Source organism: Cupressus sempervirens, chromosome 10 (assembly GCF_028749045.1).
Source record: "Cupressus sempervirens isolate cs-2001-9-10 chromosome 10, ASM2874904v1, whole genome shotgun sequence".
Classification (NCBI taxonomy): domain Eukaryota; kingdom Viridiplantae; phylum Streptophyta; class Pinopsida; order Cupressales; family Cupressaceae; genus Cupressus; species Cupressus sempervirens.
Window position 1 is genome coordinate 818,908,033 of NC_143127.1, and position 21,599 is coordinate 818,929,631.

Sequence of the window (21,599 nt, forward strand, 5' to 3'; positions counted from 1 at the left end):
ATGATCCATTTGTTGATGAATATTGAGCATATAAAGCAAAGGAATCCTAAGGTAGTAGATGACAATTGAGATCATGTCATGCAGATGCGAATGTGGCAAGGAAAATGCTCAAGTACATCAGGCGTGGCAAAATGATGCTGTCACAAACAATGTGTCCAGGAAAGAATATTATTATAATAAGTTGTATGTAATTTTCTCCCACTTGCTTAGTTTTGCCCCCTTTGTACTTTAGCTACTTTATCAATGCTCCACCCACTCGCAATATATTAGCTTAGATTTATTCTGCAGAGTCGTACACAAACACTTTACTTAGTCACCATAGTCATATGGGCCATTTGAGTAAAAGGCCAAAACAACAACCGGATAAGGATGGAGAAAAGGAGGTGAAGGGGATGTGAGGCTGCAACTAACTTAGGTTGTTAAAATGGCCTGAATAAGAATGAATCCCACCCTAATGCCAAAGAAAATCACTGCCAAAAATGTCTGGCACATAAACAATGTGACATGTTATATTCATTTCTTCACCTAAGTACATCTCCTTTGGCCCTCCTAATAAAATATCTCATGACATGAACAGACCAAAAAGTATTTAATCAAAACCCACTTCCTCGCAAAATTTAGTCCAAGGAGTGGAATTCTCTCGATGAACAGATATTTAATGTGTACGAATTGATATTGGACGAAAATAGATTATGGTGTCTGAAAACAGTGAAATGCTTGTCGGCTGACACGTGTTATGTTGTGAAAAGGTACGGGAGATAGCACTTTGGGCTTCTCTGCACAACACAAGGCCTTCAATGCTGAAAAAGGGCTGCAGTTGAATGAATGGTTGATTTTCCTGGACAAATTTTGTTTGTGGCTTTCCATTGCAGATAGGAATAAGAGAAAGGGCATATACAGTTGAATTATTTGGTAGAAATTATCTGTTTATCTGGGGTTGAGAAGCTTATTGCTTGATCTAGAGTAGTCTATTAGGCTGTTATTTGATCTAGAATTAATTTCTCGCACATACCCAATTCCGAAACATTTGGGTTTTAAGTTCTACTCTGCAAATCAGTGGTTGCTTGGCATTAGAAATGGATGGAAGTAGGGGTAGCTGGAGAGAAGGAAGGTTGTGGCTAGGAGGAAACATGGAGTCGGATTATGTATTGAGATACCATCAGCATGAATTGCAGGAAAACCAATGCACATCTCAGCTTGTAAAGCATATCAAGGCTCCTGTACAGCTGGTTAGTACTTCTTTTCGCATTCGCTTCCTCACGGCTTAATCTTCCATTCCCAGTATCATCAGATCTGATATCAAGAAACAGCGGCACCCATTTTGGATACTAATTATTAGCTAATATTTATTTATTGGATCTTGTTGGATGACTGCAACTCTTTGTTTTTTAGATATCAATGACACCTCTGTGAAATTGTAGGTATATGAGTGAATTGCCAGTGAAGGGTAGAACCTTAAAGGCTGCTATGCAATAGCACTTGGGTACTGGGATGCTGGGAAATCAATTGTGGTTGTGAATAAGTACTAATAATAATATGTAGGGAACTGTTGTTCTTAGTGCTTGCAGGTCAAGTCCTGGGATTGTTTGACAGCCGTAGGAGTTTAATCGGGCCATTCACCTTCATGTTCATGACTTGACAGAGAGACTCAATCAATCTTCCATGACTGCATCTTCTATGGTTGTTTGTGTGATATATTAGAGGCATTACATTATATTATGAACCTAGATAAGTTTGTGAGGCATATAGATAGGCCTTTGGATTCTCCTACAGCTGCTGAACTATGCTCTTGGAAGTTTTTCTTTTCTCGCACCATAAGGCTGTCAATCCTTTGAGCAAGACTTCCATCTGTCCATTCTTTGTACAAAATAGATGGTCGTTACTGTAGATAGTTGGAGGGGCTTAGAGTTAAGCGGGTCAAGGGCCTGTTGCAAGCCCTTTGTTTAGCCCGAGCATAGCCCTGGACGATGTATTCCGTCTCAGTAGGGCAAATCATTTAAAGGTAATGATCCCCTAGGGGTGAGACGGACCAGGGTTTCTTGTGGGTATTAATAGCCTTCGATGGTCTCTGCTGGGCTCTTAGCATTGTGATTGATTTTCAAACTAATTATTCGAATATTGGAAGGTTCAATACACTATGCTACCATATGGTTGAGAGTGGTGAGCAATGGATTAACAAAACTCCGGCTTGAGATCATCTCTGAAACCCTTACATAAAACGACGATTGAAGCGGATCCTAATGCCTCTGTATTCCAACCCAAGAGCAAACTTACTTTAAGTTCAAATTCAAGAGATTCAGTAAAATTTTAAAACAGTCTCTTGTATATTGAAAAAGAATGACAAAATTTATGGATACAATTGTGTATATATTTTCATTTAACATTTCGAATCACCTGTGTAGTTCTAGGTGTGATTGACAAACGGTTTAGGTGTACAACAATGCAATACCTTATTGGCAGGTGAAAACGGTATTTACCAATGGCAAATGTAATGATATGTCCATCTAATATGTACTCGGTTGTTTGAGCTTTTTATAATGTGGATGTTGAATCAAATAGTTCTTCATTATAACATAATCTATTTTTAGAACACGTATAAAAACTGAATTTAATGGTAAAGCAAGGCGAACTAGTTGGTCAAAAATATATGACATCAATTTTTCATAGATGCATGTGGTTTGTTGAGTGGTTTTCCTTTTAAAATAAAAGAGGGGTCAAACAGTCCTATCAAGATCCATCAAATGATCTAATTGATGGGATAAGCCCATAGAAAGTTGGGACTTATCAACAATGTTCCAATTATGCATATGTTCATAAGCCCACTTTGCCAGACAAACAGCAACACTATTTTGACTTTGTAACTGAGTTGCTTTTCAACTCAATCATCATAAAAAGGCTATCCTAAATTTTCTGAGCTCTTAATAAATTGTGGAATCAGTTGCACTGAAAACTGGAGTCAGTTGCTATGTTACTCCAGGATTCTAGGAGGAGGAGATGGGGGACTGTAAACTGGTTTCTGGGGAGATTTTTTTCTCAAGTATGCTTATATAAATTATAAAATCTTTAAGATATAATATTTGTGTTAAATAATTTAACTTTAGAATTCACATTAAAGAAGAAATCAAACAAATTATCAAAATAAAACATTAACTTTATGGGATAGGGACAGTCGAAGAGTTTGGGAAATTTTTCAGGAATGACTCAAATTTTGTAGGAAATGCGCCCTAGGTAACACAGGTGGCAATGCAATGGACTCATGAAATATAAAACTATGAATTTCTGGTAATTTTCTTGGCTAGTATTTGTATGTTGTTATGAAATTTTCATTAAATGGTCCGATAATTTTTTTAATTAGTGACAATGAACAAATTATGGAGAGCTAGTTGCGATAAAATTGCCTTTTATAATATAAATTGTCTGATAGATAATTAAGAAAAAAATCTTAATACAGTAGTTGTCACAACAAAACTTTGTCAAACCTCTCTTTGGGTGCTAAAATGCCTATTTTCATGCAAAGGTGATAGTTTCTTTCCATAGGAAAGACAGCTCCACTAGGCTGTGCTATCTAACACAGCCAAAATATAGACATGCTGGATTCCTAAACAAGTCCATTAAGATTCAAAATCATAGATTTTCAAATCATTGCATTGAAATGAGGCAAAGATAGCTCAGTCATCAAGATTAGTAATTCAGTAGTAGAACACCCAGCAGTAAACTAGAGTCCTTGGGTTGAACTCCAAATTGATCTGTTCAAATTTCAACATGATATCAAGTCCAGACCAGCGGAGCCAGGACATGCCAGGATCCCAAGCACCTCCAGTGTAGCTAAAGGGGATGTTGGAAAATAGGCCTATCAATTAACTGAAAATGGACTTGTCACCAGAAGGCCTGCAACTCACTGGTAGAATTTGCCAGCAATAAACGGAAGGTCGTAAATTCGACTTCATAATGAGATCTTATGGTGATCTAGCTTTCTAGAAAAAGATTATGCTATAGAATTAATTGAATTTTTTTTAATGGAAGAAAAATGATATAAATGTTAATTACAGTATTATTCATGAAATTAAAATCTTCCCTAAGTTTTAAGCTTAGACTGCAATAAAATATTTTTTGGACCATCTATTTTAAAATAATCTTAAAAAACCATCAGGTTAACTATATTCAGTCACCGGGAAGACTTGGAGGTTTCCTATATTTTTTAAGTTCCGGTGCTGCAAATAAGTTCATCCACCACTATGCTAATAGTAAAGCAACATAGCAAAATACACCATCATATATATTGATGTTTTAGTCCAAATGACACATTTTACCACTTTAGCCTTTTTAGTGGTCTATTTTAGTGTTGGAGGGTTGGATTGACTAAATAGACCAAAACAGACACCTTAAAAACCACAAAATTAGGCTTGGGTCCTGCCACAGATTTGCAAATTTGCATAACCAAACTTTGAAGTTGCCAAAGAAGAACTTTGTAACGTAGCAAAATATCAAATCTGAAATTCAAATTACCTAAAACTTGTTTGTGAGTGTCCTCCATCCAAAAAAAATGTAATAGTAATAATAATATAGATAGTAATGTCATTTACTCATTTAATATTGTGTCATATGGAATCAAATAGTTCAAAACTCACATTGCAAACAAATAAAAAATAAAATGTTTTGTTTTTATTGCTTTTTAGTATACTTTTTCTCTAGAGACACTCCGGAGACATCTGAAGACTTGGAGATATGGGAAGTTATAGTCTCTGAATATGCACGGTAGTTAAAGTCTCTGAATATGCATGGCAGTTAAAGTCTCCAAATATGCATGGTAGTTAAAGTCTCTGAATATGCACGGGTCTCCAAGACATGTTTACACAGTTTCCAATGACTTCCTTTTTTGGAAGGGAAAAAAATGGATCGAAATCAGTGTTATTCGGGGATGTATTTCTGGAAATTTGACCCCTTTTAGGGGAATTTCCAGAAACATTTCCCTTGGCTGTAGCATAAAATTAATGTTTAAATTTTTATAATTTGTTTGATTTTCATTCTTGTGTAAATTCTAAAATTAAATTATTTAAACAACATTATATATTAAGGTTCCATAATTCATATAATTATGTTTTATCCATATTTTTATATGAATATATAAAATTTTCCCTATTTTTTTATATGACTGTTCCTACTGCTACGGCATGCTGTGCCCTGCTCTAACGAAAAAGGAATCCTTCCAGGAAACCTGTTTCCCCGTCCCCTGTATCAAAACCTGAGGTAATATAGATCTAAATTGAAAAATTGGAGATATTAAGAATTAGCAAGGAAAGCTTTTAAGATCTTCTACCTTTTCTTCTTGTTCAAATCAGCAGACCTAAAAAGTAAGAAAAACAATTCTAATTAATGCTCTACCACCTCTATTCCTTAAAAATCCTAGAGATCCTAACCTGTCCTAATTTTAATGAAATTCCTGTAACCTTACCATACGGCCGCATCTGGAGCTAACTAGGACTAACTATGACTATAATCGTGGGAGCTTAAGTTGTCCCTTCTTCAATAGAACTGTTGCTGGACAACTATCATGTTAAATAATTTGGGATATATGAACTAGTTCATTTTGTCATATTTAAGTTTTGGTAGACTTTTGACATGCTTAATAATTACAACTGTACTATTATTTTCCCAATGGTCCAGTTGTATGGTGGATTTTATGTGGAGTACGATTCTGCAGATGGTAATTTTGAATGTAAAATTGTGAAAAGCTGGAACATAAAGCTGGATATTTCAAATTTAATGGGAGGGTCTTACTGCAAAGTGGTCAGAAATTTCGCCATCAGCATCCAGTACTGGTAGCCACTTCTACTGCAATGTTGCTCAATAGAGGTCAACTTCAAATATTGGCCGGTTCTTAATTTTAAGATTGCTGTTAACCTAATTTTTATTTATGTTTCTCAAGTTTTCAAGCTTTTGAGTTTGTATGGTTGGCTTTTGCCAAGAAACTTATCATTGGCAATTTTCAACTGTGATAAATGTCATTACTAATAGATTTTTTTTCAACTATTCTTCGATGCTCACCACATCAGATTCTTTCCTCCCCTACGATAAGAATTGTGATGTATGTCTCTCAGTACAAATATAAATTCTGGTGGATTTATCTAGTCTTTGTTCCTCTCTATTGAAAAGTACAAAACAGGGGCCTTGTCAATTTGTTTAAGGTAGTTGTCCTATATTTTCTGTGAAAACCAATTTCATATACCCTTGGGTTTTGTTGAGTGTCAAAAGTTGGGAAGAGGGCTTGGCAACTTGCTTAAAGTAATTAATGTTAAACATTGTTTATTCCCAGCGATTCAGTTGGATAGGATGCGTTGCTTGGCCTTTGGGGACCTGCTGTAGCATTACATTTTTTGAACATGTAAGGTTAGTGATGGTGTCAATCCAGAGGCATTAAGTTTGACCGAAAGTTGGGAAAAAGGAAGATGTTTCATGGAATCATCGTCCTACAAATAGATTAAATGAAATTTTTCCTTCTTGGGACCATCTGATTAGATGCAATCTTATCTTCATGGACCATTGCTCGATTTTCATTAGAAAGTCATATTGTGTTTTGTTGGATTGTGAATCAGTTTCAGTTAATTCTTATTTTGTTAGAATGTAGAATTTTCCTATGGAGTTTTTCTTTACGGATCAGTGAGAATTTTCTCTTGGGCCCATTATTTGATATTTCATGTGAAGCAAAATTTATTATCCTGGGTGCTGGTCTACTGCGTATCAGATTCTAAGTCAAAAAGAGAACATTTCTCACACACAATATTTAAACTCGAACACATTCCATCATGGTTTGTATTATCCATTTCTGGTTATGGTTCTTTTTTCTCTGTCTTATTGGTACACCTATCCTGCAGTTGTAGATAATGTTTATATTGGACAGAGAATGCGGAAGTCAAAGATTTCTACTCGTAGTACAGTTTTAAATGGTTAAATTTCTTCTTCCAGCTCCGACGTAATATTGCCCTTTTATGAGTTATAGATATTTTGAATATTATTAATATAAATAAGATACTCCTTTTGCATGCACTGACATGATATTTACCATGTAGCACGGATCCATTGTGAATGTGAATTAATCATAACTCTGGGCTGATAGCTTAATAATTGAAATAACATAATATTGGTGGTACACACCTAGGAGTAAGTATTTTTTTCACTAGGTAAAAGATAGGTCATAATACTTCATTGTTTTGCAAGTTTTATAATTTAATCTACTCGGAACTACAAAATATTGAAAGGTTCATTTGCAATTAGATATTAGTTCAGTTGCTGCAGGAGTGAAAATAACCAAAGAAATCAAAGCTTTAGCTTCCAGTTCTTGTGGTGTGGAGTAATAAATTTTTTTTTTTTTCCTTTTAATGTTTTAGAAAGTTGTGTGCTTTATGATATGTGTGCCTCACAGCTAAATGCTAGTGATATTGCAGGTATGGTCAATAGTCAGAACATTTGATCAACCTCAGAAGTATAAGCCCTTCGTTCATAGTTGCACAATGAGAGGTGATATCCAAGTAGGAAGCATAAGGAATGTGAACGTCAAAACTGGTCTACCCGCGACAGCTAGCACAGAGAGACTAGAAATCTTGGATGACAACGAACATATTTTGAGCGTCAAAATCCTTGGTGGTGATCATCGGCTGAAGGTGAGGTATTTTTACCTACAATGAACATTCCTACATTAGCCTTCTATATAAATGGAAGCTCACTTGGAATTTAATCGGGTGGTATAAACTTATTGTTGAACCTTGAAACTTGTGCAACTTTGAATTGGAAAAAAGGAATCAATGGTAGCAAGTAGCATCATTTGTGACAGTCTAGAGACAAGATATGTTGGTATTAATTAATCCTAAACAAAATCCAGTCCGGAGAGAATAGGCATTCCTTCTCTGTGTACACATAATTCTTATTATATGTTAATGTTTCCTTTACCACTGCTCCATTGCTACTTACCTTGTTAGAATAATATTCAAAATGTTTGCATCTGGAGCAATCTTTTGAATACTCCATTGATTTTCAAACTCCGATGTTACCCATACCAAAAACTTCACCAATTCTGAAGCAGGAGGATTCAATTTTTCAACTTTGATGTGTCAGCCTCGTGGGTTGTTTTTTTTGCCGTCTCTGGTCCTACTGACATTTCCCTATTACGGGATTCCCTTACCCATAAATTGTTGTCGTCTATTCTCTCTCCACCCGCAAAAATTCTTTAGTTCTCTGCTGGCAAAGTGATTTAGGAGCGAACTTTGCTTTTCGGTACTAGTGTCTAGTGTCTTAATCATGGCAATCGCTTTACCTTGCCACTACTACAGAGCCTGCCAGACAAGTCATTATCTTGGGAGAATGTTACTTTCTGGATCATATCATCAAACTTTTGTTATTTTCTATGACGGGCTTTGGTTGAGTGTTCTTGTATTGGTCAAAGTTCTTGGGGTTGATTATCCCCAACGTCCAAATCAGTGTGGCCATATATGTAACCTCATCCCCCCACCTTGAGAGAGCTTGAATTCAGCACGGAACCACACTAACTTGTTGAGTGTTGGGTGAAGGCTATGTGTGTTTTGGAGGGAACAATGTGCTACTTAGCAAGAAGTGTAGCACTAACAATGCTTTCACTTTAATTATACATGAGATTTCTCCATTCCAATTCAATTGTACGTTGTATCGTTCTAAATTGTTGAGTGTTGGGTGAGGCTAAGTGTGTTTTGGAGGGAACAATGTGCTACTTGGCAAGAAGTGTAGCTTTCATTTCATTTTAATTATATTAGATTTCTACATTCCAATTCAATTGTACGATGTATCTTTGAGTGTTTTTGGATTTGATCGTGTCTATTTTAGCATCAAAGTTCTGATTATACACTGTTATCTTGTGATCTGAAACGTCAATACTAAAAAAATTTAGATACAATCAAATCAGATAAAATATTCATTTGTTTTCATCAACCCATAAGTCCATTTGACTTGAATTATATAGGTCTATGGCTTGAAATTCTTAAATTTGTCTAGACTGTATCAAGTTGATTTGACTCTGTTTTGAAATTCTCAAATGTGATTGCAGAATTACTCTTCAACGGTGACGGTTCATCCGGAAATAATTGATGGGAGGCCAGGCACAATGGTGATTGAATCATATGTGGTTGATGTTCCAGAAGGAAACACAAAGGAAGAAACTTGTTACTTTGTAGAAGCATTGGTCAAATGCAATCTCAAGTCTCTTGCGGATGTGGCAGAGAAATTGGCTTTACAGCACCACACGGAACTTTTGGAGAGAGCATAGCCAAAGAGCGAGGCGAGAGCATTAAAAAAACCCAAACCATTTTTCCAAAGCATTGTGAAAACGTACATCTTGGGCCTAGCTGGATGTGTTTTTGGAGGCAGAAAACTTTGAATTTCTACTTCCTATATTTCTATTTCTATTTGAAAAAGACTAGTGCAACTCTTGCAAGAATTTTGTGGGGTCAAAGGGGTGTTATATGTTTTTCCCCGAAGACAGCCTAGAAGTGGGTATATAATGAATTTGACATGGCCTATAGAGGATCAGCAGATAACATACATACTATGAAAGGTTCTCTTGTTTCATCCTACTTTTGCCTACTGCTATTCTCCGGAATGGAGTCTTGGGCTCCTGTAGATTTGTGTGCATTGTGCATGTCATATTGAATGTCTATAAACTGTAATTTATATGTTTGAGAGTCTAAAAACCTGCAGGGATTCTTATTTTTCATCTTCTTTGGAAAACATCATACATACATGTGATGTGGTTTATATTTTTGTGATGTAATTTCTTTGCTTTTCATTTGAGGTCTCGATTTTTCTGTTGCCAGTTTCCCAAAAGAAGCATCTACACCATCCTCCGCATGATTCTCGTTCAGCGGATTAAAATATGAACTTAATTTATCATAATGGTGAACACCCGTTACCTAATAAGCAATTATCAATTCAAAACAGTAATTATGACTGCAGACGGACGGGACGTGTTCAAGCCATCTGTGTATCGCTGATCTTCCTTATTAAAAAAAACTTGGAAAAATCACCGAAAGTCTTGATATGTGGTGTGGTGTAAGGGCAGGAGTGGTATGCAACATTCACGCGTAATACCTTTTCAACAGAATCAGCATCCTGAAAAGTAAATTCCACTTATTTTTAATTCATTTAAAACTTTTTTTTAATAATTAATTAAAGTGCAAACATAATCTTCAATGAAGGTATACGTAATTTTACAGACGTCAAGGTCAGTGCGTTATTTTTAAAGTACCTATAATTGAAATGCCAGCTGTTCTCTATGTGGGTTACATTAGATTACCTTCGGAAAAGATGCTTTGCTCCAATGAAATGCTAATTTGTTCACATGAAATGGGATGTTTGTTTGCTAGATATTCTTAAAATAATTTTAAATTGAGAGATCCTAGGAATTTCATATTAGAATTTATGTTTAAATATTCAAATTTTATAGAAGATGGCTCTTATTATTATTTATTTAGTATATTCATTTCACATGACAGCAAAATAAAAAACATAAAAAACCTATTGATATGAAATTAAAATTTTTATATTATTGATAATTGTTAAATAAGAGGCAAATTTTAATCTTCCACCATCTCTTCAATCCTCTCAAATCTACAATTCTAAAAAGTGGGGGCTACTACTTTTTTGAAGGAAAGATTTGATTTAATCATGTAGTAATATTTTTTTTCAGTTGTGGGACCTCTAAAATAGATCTTAAAGCTTCTGCATGACCTATAAAGTCTTTCATTTAGGGTATTCATGGATCTCTTTGTAGAGGTTGTGGAGAGCAAAATAGTAAAAAATTGGCATTTCAAAATGCTTGCCGATTCTTACTATGTTCATGCACCAATAGTCGCTCAATAAAAAACACTAGTACTTGTGGTCAAATGTCTTAGTAGTCTTTATGAAGTGTCCCAATAGTGGTGCACAAATTGGTCAATCACTAACCCAAAAAGTTAAAAAATTAAAAAAATGATCAACTATTAGTACATGTGTGTTTGGCTATTAGTATATGTTTCCATTTTTTGGAGCTCTTTTGAGAGTTGTAATTTGCGGGTATCTATGATATAACTATCACAAATATTGGACCTCATGTTGGTTAGTGCATCTCTTCCCCTATGCTATTGTATTATTTATACTTGCAATATCGTAACACCATTGCCTTCAAATTACTAACTAGTGATTGTAGGTTTTTGGACATGTAGGTACAACCAATCGTAAGTATTGTAAGTTCTTGGATTTGTACATATTGCCAATAAGAATTATTGTGTATGTTTAGATGGGTTCATACCACTAGTAGGGAGTATTGTGAGAGTAGAGGGGAAATATGGGAGGGGTAGCAAAATGATACAATAACTTGAAAAGTGTAGTATGTATTAATGAAATGTGTCCATAACATACATTTGTGAAGGTGTGAGTAGCAACCTTAAAACAAAGGACCATTGAATTGCATAATTTGAGTGGCCCTTTAATAGTGTGTTTATATTAAAGAATTGTTAATACATTCACATGGTGAATCACATTAGTATTCAAAAGTAAACAACTATATAAAGAAGAAATAAGTATTAACAAACCAAAACATTACCAAACTATTTTGTTGTATCCATGGAATTGCTCGTTGGAGATAGGTTTGAGCTTTTTTTCACATTTGTGTGTTGTAATTGTAAGAATTTGCCTAAGGAAAAAATTCACCCAGGAACTAAGAACTCAAACACAAGCACAACTGTAAACCAAAAAGAGAGAGTATGATCTGAATGACGATATATTCATTCAATATGCAATGTGAAAGTACACTAGGAGTGCCTGTATATAAAAGCTTTTGAGATACATCTAGAATGCCTCATAATCAGCTACATGATATGTCATACAACCATGCACATGTCCACCAGATATGGGTTATCCTCCATTAAGCGTGGAAGTAAGTGCGGTGATGAGAGGATAAACCTACAAGGGTGTGACATGCAAATCAATGTTGTAGACACCATGTGCTAAATAGAGTTGCGTACTTTTATGTTGTCAACATGACAACTAAAAAAGGTGCGCAAACTCCTAAGTGTCTCACAAAATAAAATAATAAAATAATGCATTAACTTAAGTAAACTTAAGTAAGTGTAAATAGTGAATACTTATTTACACCAACACCCCCCCTTAAGTGCAACTTAGGGGAATGCCCTTAAGCTTACAAAAACTAGGATGAAATGCATGATGGGTCTTGGCTATTAGATCATGTTAGGTACCCATGTACATAATGAAATGTTATCTCTCATAAAGCGAAGAAAGAGGGAAAACCTCATGGGAAAAACCCTCCCCCAAAAAGAGAGATAAATAGGGATGCATGGATGGATGGAGTAATCAAGACCCCCCCATTATGGCATACATCTAGTATATACATAAGTGAAGAAGGAGAGAGAAAAAATCTCATAAGAGGAAAAAGTCCCCCCCATAAGAAAAAGAGGAAGATAGACAAGGTAGTCCCCTCCCCCAAATGAAGAATGTCGGTCAGTGAAAGTTGCTCGAAGGAAGAAGCTGGTCCATGAATGTTGAATGGCGTTCCTCCCATTTGGAAGAAACAATGGAAAATGTACAATCTTGAAGATGTATGGTGGCCATGAAACCTACTCAAGTATCCTTGGGCTGATGCTAATGTTCGCCCCTTCCAACTGTGGTGAAAAAAATGAATGCATATATGGCAAGAATGTCTATTGAACTTGTTTCAATGAACCATCTGTCTCCTCCATTGACAAAGAGACCTCCTCCAATTGTTGTACATAAGAATCCACAATCATGCCAACCTGTAAAGATTGATCATGTAGAGAATGGACATGAGGGTCAGAGTGAGCCCTCGCAACAACTGTAGAAGGATCATTGTTATCAATGAGAAGATGCAAGTCCTCAAGTCTATCTCCCAAGTCAACTGAAGTTGGAGCTGGAAGACAAGATGTACCATGTTGTGTTGAACCTTTCACTATGGTAATGTAAGCATGTGGATTGGACTGATGTCGTGACCTCTCATTGCAACTATCGATAGAACCCCACGTGTTTGAATCTGTTGAAGCACTATCGTTGGTGTCATTATCAGTTTCTACTATGTATGAAGTGCGAAGAGGATTAGAGGATAAGCTGGGTGAACTTTCCTCAAAGTGAACATCCTTCTCCACAAAAATCTCATGAGTCTCTAGATCCATAAGTCTGTAAGCTTTAGCATTGTCTTCATAAGCCTAGGTGCCAGTGCCTTGCAACTCCTGGAAGATAGTTTTGCCCATGTTGGACAACCGAAGACTCTAAGGTGACTCACAACTAATTTTCTGCTGCACCATGCCTTAAAAAGAGTCTTCCTGTCTAAGGCATTATGAGGAGACTTGTTAAGTATGTGAGTTGCACTGCTAATGGCTTCAACTTCAAGTGTTGGATCAAGAGACTTGGTTTTTATCATGCAACTTGCCATGGATTTGAGAGTCTTAATCCTCATAGTTGCAACATCTATCTTATGCAGACTAAATGCTGGTGGGTTTTGAAAAAGTCCTTAAGTCTTTTGTCTACATATTTGTTCTCATTGTCCACCCATAGAACCTTGTTGGCTTTCCTTGATTTGTGTTCGACATGAGTATTAAAGTCTTGAAGCTTATGAAACACTTCATTCTTATGATAAAGGAAGTAGACCCAAGTGAATCTTGAAAAGTTATCAACAAATGTGAGGATGTAACGGCCTTGGTTGATTGAAGTCACTACAAAAGGACCAGCTAAAACCATGTGAACTAACTGGAGAACAATTGGAGCTCATGAAGATTTTCCTTTATCATACTTCTCTTCGAGATGCATATCCACTAAACATGATGAACACTCCCCCTTAGAAAAATTGATGTTAGGTAGACTTTTGACCATGTGTTTTGAGCAAAGTTGCTGAAGAGAGCAGAAGTCAAGATGACCAAATTGCTCATGACATAGGTTGATTTGTGAAGTAGAGTGAGTCAACAAGGCTTGAGAAGGAGACTTAGGCACAAAGTGAGAGAAGGAATAAAGCCTCTTGTCATCATTGACTTTCCCTACTACAACCAATGAATCATCTCTGAGACTGTGCACCATCACTAAATCTAGAAGGAACTCAACTTTATGACTATCTCCAAGGTGAGTGATTTGGTAAATTGATAGGAGATTGTAGCTAAGGTTTAAAATGTAGAGAACATCTCTAAATTTCCCATTTTCTATTTCCACATTTCCTTTCCCTTCAACTTCCATTTTAGTATCATCTCCCACGAAGATGTGTGGTACCTTTGAATGCTTCAATGAAGAAAAGTCTCCCTTTGAAGAACCCATATGATAGGAGGCACCTGAGTCAAGTATCCATTCTGAAGAAGAACTTGTGTTTGCCATAAGTGCTTGCCCTTTACCCTTTAAAGAGGTTGAATCCTTGGAAGTACTTGACATTTGAATTTTGTTCTTCCTGAGTAGATTTTCTAACTAATCGATTCTTTTAGTCTTGCAATGATGCTCGTCATGATTTGGCTTTTTGCAATATGCACAAAAAAGTTTGTCCTTTTCATTACTTCCCTTCTTGTTGGAAGAAAAATTGCCTTGTTGTGAGGAGGATTGTTGTGTCTTAGACTGTGATTTCTGCTTCCACTACTTTTTGTTGTTGCTTTTCCCTCCTTGACTTGATTGGTGTTCATCACTAGCCACAAAGGCTTTGGTCTTTGATGACTTGAGAAGTCCTAAATCCATCAAGTGAGATTGTTCAACAATCAACATCTCTACAAATGCATCAAATGAAGGCTTTTGGTAAGCAGATCCCATGGTCAACCTGTGAGTATTAAAACTCAAAACAAAGGAAGCATACTCTAAAGGTAGCCTCTTTAGGATGTGATGAATCAACTTGTCATCCTTCATGTGATTTTCACAATCTTTAAGAAGTGCCCTATACTCATTGGCTTTGTTGATATAATCCTAAATTGTGTCAAAGTTCTTTGGATCCAAGAGAAGTAGATCATCCTCAATCCTCAATCCCTTTTCTTCATCCACCTTACCATATAATGTTGCAAGTTTATCCCAAGCTGGTTTTGATTCTGTACAACTGGCAATGTGAAACAAGAGATCTCTATGAACACAATTCCTGATAACTCCTAAAGCCTGTCGGTCTTAAGCTTACCAATTAATGAGTTCTTTAACATTGGTAGGTTTGGTAATTGTACCATCAACATAAAGACTATATCCTTTTTCCATTAATCTATTTCATGCAATATCTTTCCATATAGAATAATTGTGTGAAGTTAGAGGTGGACATTTAGATGAACCCATGATACAGAAATGAAAAGAGCACAAAAGAGAGACACAAGAACACAGTACACACCCCCCCTTTTCACTCAATCAAAAGATCCCCCCCAAAAAGATGCTTTTGGCACTTTATAAGTAGTGTGTGTACAATGGGCCGCTTGTCAAAATGAACAAAGTGGACTTTTTTATTTTTTCTCTTGCAACTACCTTATGAGGCCCAAATCTGTCACCAAGCACTATAGCTCAGATATACAACAATTCTAAAAAGTAATCAAAGCTTTACAATGCAGAAAAAGACCTAATTCTAAAAGCGAGATTTTTGTCTACACAACTTGAGAATCTGACTATAGATCTGGAAAGTAGATGAAAAATAACACTTTCAAAAAAATGGAACCTAAAAAAGTGACAATATGTGCTTGCACAGAGCGTTTGAAGTTGCAAAATGCAGGATTATGCAGGTATAGTCGCCAAAAAATGCAATTTTTACAAAATCCTAAATTGGAGTCCAGATGTCCAAGTTATGGGCTTGCAAAGTCAGGCTGCCAAATGGAAAAGCAATCTAGAAAGGGGTCTGGCAGGAAAACTATATGGTTAAATTTGATGGTCAAACGACTGTCGTAGCATTTAAAATTGCCTAGGAATGACAGTTAGACGGTCGTCAATTATTTTATGTGACTGGCTGACGTCAATGAAAAACAACCCTCTACTAACATGCCATTCATACGGTACATAATGTACAGATCCGTATGGGAACGTGCTGATGTGCAAGAATGCTAAGGTCGCACCTATCTACATGTCAAGCTGAGTTAGCGGTGCTGACGTGTCGGGACGGAGTATAGGTGGCAATAATCCTATGTGGTGTGGGCCCTACTGACTAGGTTGGTTGTCAAATGACGTGTGCAGGTTTAACTAACGTGGCGGGAGGTCTTTGTTTGCATGTGCAGTTGCTAGACTCCTGTGTGTGACAACTATTGTGGTGTGCCATAGTTATTTCGCCATGCATCAAAATATGCTACAGTCAATGCTGATAACTGCAAATGCAGTAGCTAGAATATTCTTTGGTGGGCGGAGTTGTCAACGTGCGCGAGATTTTTCAAACGCTGTGTGGGCAATCCTCCACATGCCATGTGGTGGGTTTCAAAACGGGGGACAAAGTTGATAGTCATTGCTAGCAAACGTACAAGCTGGAGTTTGCAGGGTTAGCACCAAACTTCATGGACATCACTGGAACTATTGTACAATGGCTCAGAAAAATTAATAACATCTGCCAGGGTTTAGTGTGAAAAATTCCACATTGCTTAGTGGTGAGCGCTAAACACTATTTTAAAAACAAACCCCTATGGGGTGTATAACAAAGAGATTGCGGCCGCTGAGAACTTTGTGAATGGCCAACTAGTGAGTTTGTTGCTAAAAGGAGAATATTTGTGGTCGACCAGTCCAATGCAATTTGTGGTACAACCTCTATTGTATGACCTACAAATTGAATAGCCTGCTGATTAAAACTGTCCTCCAACAAAATATTCTCTGTGACAAAATAAAAAATACCTCCAAATGGTAGAGTTAGGGTGTTACTGCCCGATTTTGCTAAAAAAAATTTCTCTGCTGGGTGCCCGAAGGGCAATTTTTTTTCTAAAAATATAGTTGAAAATAACAGAGAAATAAAATGCAAATCCAAATAAATCAATTAGATCTACAAAAAGTGACCAGACCTGAACTGCAAATCAGGGCCTCCGAGTTTTGATTTGCAATTTTTTTTTGCCTCACAATCTACTTTGGGCCAAAGTAGTCGAGTTTATAGTCAATTTTCACCGAATCAATGTTCTGGATGCAATGGTGAGGTCAGATCTATCTCTAGACGCTCCCAATTTTTGTAGTACTCCAGATTTGGGTTGAGGTGCTGAAGCAACAAGTGGTCTTGAAGGGCTATGTGATAAGAAAATCTCCAAGTTTTGATACCATGTAAGAATTTGCCAAAGGGAAAAATTCACCCAGGAACTAAGAACTCAAACACAAGCACAACTATAGACCAGAAAGAGAGAGTATGATCAGAATGATGATATATTCATTCAATATGCAATGTGGAAGTACATTAGGAGCGCCTGTATATAAAGGCCTTTGAGATACATCTAGAATGCCTCATAATCAGCTACATGATATGTCATACAACCATGCACATGTCCACCAGATATGGGTTATCCTCCATTAAGAATAGAAGTGAGTGCGGTGATGAGAGGATAAGCCTATAAGGGTGTGCCACACAAATCAGGGTTGTAGACACCATGTGCTAAAATAGATTTGCGTACTTCTATGTTGTCAACATTACAACTCGAAAAGGTGCACAAACTCCTAAGTGTCTCACAAAATAAAATAATAAAATAATCCAAAATAATAAAATAATGCATTAACCAAAGTAAACTTAAGTAAGTGTAAATAGTGAATACTTATTTACACCAACAATAATAACTTTTTTTAGTGCACTTATTTTTAAAATAGGTCAATCCCTTGCAATACGACCTTGTATGGTTGTTGCAAAGTTATGTGGGGAGAGAGAAAATGAATGTCAAAAATGTAATTCAAGGATATGGTCATCCATCTATTTTTTTGATGTCATAGAGTGGACCTTTGAAGAAAAAATGTCTAATATAATTTTTTTATCGTAAAGGTGAAATTGAGTAAACAAAGTCCTTTTTATAAGTGATTTGTTTTAACAATATTACACTAGATTATGTGTTGTATTTGTAATGGCATCTTAGGGAACACATTTTTTCTTTAAAGATCAACCATGTGACATTAATGCTCTTGTTAAAGCAGAATAGTGTAGGGTGAGATCATAACATATACAAAACACTTGCTACTAATAAAGAACATACTCTGCAGAACAAAAAAAATTAGATCAATAATTGTTTATTGTATAATAGAGCATAGAGAGAAACTAGTTATAGTGTAAAAACATAATGCATTCAATAATGGTCAATTGAATAATGGATGTGATTTTTGAAGCAATAATGTAAGATACAACATGACGAGGAGATACAAATGAAAGTTAATAATAGAAAGAGGAAGAAGGCAATGTTACCTTTTTGAAGAATATGTGTGGAGAGAGTAATGTGGGGTGGAGGTCAAAATGTGAAAATTGAAAAGTTGAGATTTCTATGGTGCCAATTATATTTGTGCCTATAAAGACAAAAATAAGGGGATAATGCAAATATGAGAAAGTAGTTTTTGGTCAATAAATTTATAAGGTCAATGGGAATGTGAGGAGCATCAAATATTTTATGGCAATCACTCAAGCTATATCTAAGACACCTGCACACAATAAATTTCCTTTTCTTTTTAGGTTGTCTACATACACTATCTCTATGGGGCAAAGGCATCTTGGGTTCACACTTAGGTTTTTTGATAGGTCACTAAGTTATGATGTATTCACTATTGGAATGAAAACTTTGTGTATAAGGTGTACACATACAATTCTTCACCATTGCACACCCATTGTGGTGGCTTGGGTGGGTCCTATAACATCTACTAAGATTAGTGGTGGTATAATTTTGGTTCCAAAACATGTTACCAATACTCCTATGCATATGGTGTGTTTGTTTTCCTTTATTATAGAAAATTTTCTCCTATGTTTCTAGAAGCATAGTGCAACTATGAAAATGGTTTAAACTAATGTGTAGTAAGTGATGAGACATATTCTTATCACTGAATATGCAATATGCAAAAAATGAATGATTTATTGCAGTTGTCAATCAACCCAAAAAGTTTTTTTTTTCATTTGCATTTCAAGGTACAATTTTTTCAGTTTTCATTACTTAGAAATTATTGTAAATGATGTGTTTTGGGTGCAAAATCCATGTCACAAGGTGATGGAACAAGACAAAGAATGAAAAATTAGTTTTCTATCATTTCAAAAACTAAAATTGGCTCTATAAAATCATTCAACACACACACACACACACACACACACACACACACACACACACACACACACACACACACACACACACACACACACACACACACACACACACACACACACACACACACACAAACAAACATATCCTAGAATGGAATACCACCATCTAGTGAACACTTATTTTACCATAGCAATATCAAAGACTTGCCATGGTTACTAGAAACTGAGAGCCTTATTAAAGATGTTGCACTCGACAAACGCAACAAACACAATATTCTTTCCCAACCGTCACTCACGAATCATAGACAAATCAAGGTGGACATGATGTTAGAGAATCCACAAGAAAATGATATTTCCCAAGTGCACCGTACAACACAAAAGGACCACATGTTGGAAATGCAAGATTCATATCCCATTGAATCACAAATAGAAAAAAGAGATCAAGGTCTTATCCTAGATTGTTGCATTCACAACACACCATGATATAAATAATAGTGGTGACCTAGAGGGGGAAATAAGAAAAGAGCCCAAAAATGATGACCGAAAATCGAAAAGGAAATCCAAGGCCAAAATAAATATCCATAACATGTCTTTTGCCAAAGGGACCAATGGATGGATAGATGATTTGATGAGGTCTAACATGAGGAAGGATGCATCTTACAAGAACCTATTGATGAGATGTGATTGAGAAATTGTGTTTGATGAAAAAAGATATATCAAGGATAATCATGACGATGAAGAATCTCTTGAAGGAATGAGATGGAAGAGAAAGGATCTCCATTGCACGCAACAAAAGGACTAACTCAAAAGTGTGGATATACAAAGTGGAACCTAAATTAACAAATGATTTCATATATACTATTATGTAAAAATATCAGTAATTAGGATATATTAGATATTATATGCAACTAACAAGTATGAAGTTTAGAAATTGGGATAGTAATACAAATCTTAATGTGCACATGCCATAATGGAATACCTAAAGGATATGGGTTTGTACTGGGGTGATTTCTATGAGGATTATTTGAGATAACTAAGAGAGGGGGGAGGGGGACAAGGGGAAGGGGGTGAATTAGTTATGTCTAGTTATCCTATAGGCCTTTCAAACACTTTGGTACCAATACAACTTTATAAACATCAAAAGCAATAACTCAGTGATATTATTCAACTTCACAATTCAATCTTGTAATCAATTTACTTCAAATAGTTATCTCACTATTTTTGTTATTATTGATTATCTAAAATATAACTTGGCTTTTACCTTACTGTTACCTAGTTGTTACCAAGTTGCAATATTGAGTACATAGCATGAAAAACAACTTGCAACACAAAAAAATTCACATATTGACACCATGATTTAATGCAAAAAGTTTGTAAAGGGAAAAACCACTTGGGACCGACAACCCAAATAATTTCACTCTTCTAAAGTGAGCTCTACTAGGAGCCAACCTTGTTAAAGGTTACACACACATTTTTAGTGTGACCTTGTTAGAGGGTTTTAACATAAAGATCATCTAGACCTTATCACTCCTTGATCTTGTCTAAAGAGTGACCTTCTCTAAAGGACTTACAAACATCACTAATCAATGTTACCATATAGGTTTCATAGACTTGTTAGGTCCACTCGGTTAAGATATTTTTGTACTACAATGGTAAGAAAGTAACAATCAAATGATCTATAAGACTTAGCACTACCATGCTTGTTCAAATATTTTTTCTGCTATTTCTTATGATCTTTTCTTGGATGATTCACTTCTTCACACTTTCACTCTACTCTAACTCTACTTGATCTTCCTTCTACTCTACTTGGTTCACCTTGCTCCTTTCTTTCTCTTTATTTCGTACAAGTCACCAACTTAAAAATATCGATCAGAAAATCAATTAGCAACCTAATCCTTGCTTAAACACTCCTTAAATAGTAAACTTTCCACTTCTAGATTCTTTTGGGTTTTGCCACTTAATCACATCTATAAATCTTAGATTCAATGTATTGAGTCACTTATACAATATAATGTGCTCATCCTTATCTCATTTCAATCTCTATCATCAAATCTTCATTGTATTTTTATAGATGTAGATTTTGTAACAAACTTTGACTTTCATCTTTGAACTTCTTGAACATTCTTTATTTTCACCATAAGCCAGCTTCAAATCTCATCTTTCTAAACTTGTTCTTCTAGCTCATGCTCAGTAAACATTATGTTTCACTTGGGTAATACCTCACTTGGTTAACATATGAATTACTCTATTAACACTTAACTTCAACTTCTCTTTTCCAAATGCTCAGTTAATATTGTACTCCTTTCTCCTTGTCACTCAATGTAGCCTAGTGATTGAATAAACTCCATCTTTACATTTTATAATTATATGATTTTAAAACAATCAAACCAACCTTACATTA

At 35.7% G+C, this 21,599-nt stretch overlaps 1 protein-coding gene across 1 annotated transcript; it reads left to right on the plus strand.

Moving 5' to 3' along the window:
- Positions 1 to 832: 832 nt before the first annotated feature.
- LOC149536460 (abscisic acid receptor PYL9-like) lies at positions 833 to 9,736 on the plus strand. Its single transcript, XM_089807660.1, has 3 exons — positions 833 to 1,229; positions 7,443 to 7,658; positions 9,071 to 9,736. Exons 1-3 carry the CDS (start codon positions 1,077 to 1,079, stop codon positions 9,287 to 9,289), a joined length of 588 nt encoding a protein of 195 aa, XP_089663786.1. The 5' UTR covers positions 833 to 1,076; the 3' UTR covers positions 9,290 to 9,736.
- Positions 9,737 to 21,599: the final 11,863 nt, after the last annotated feature.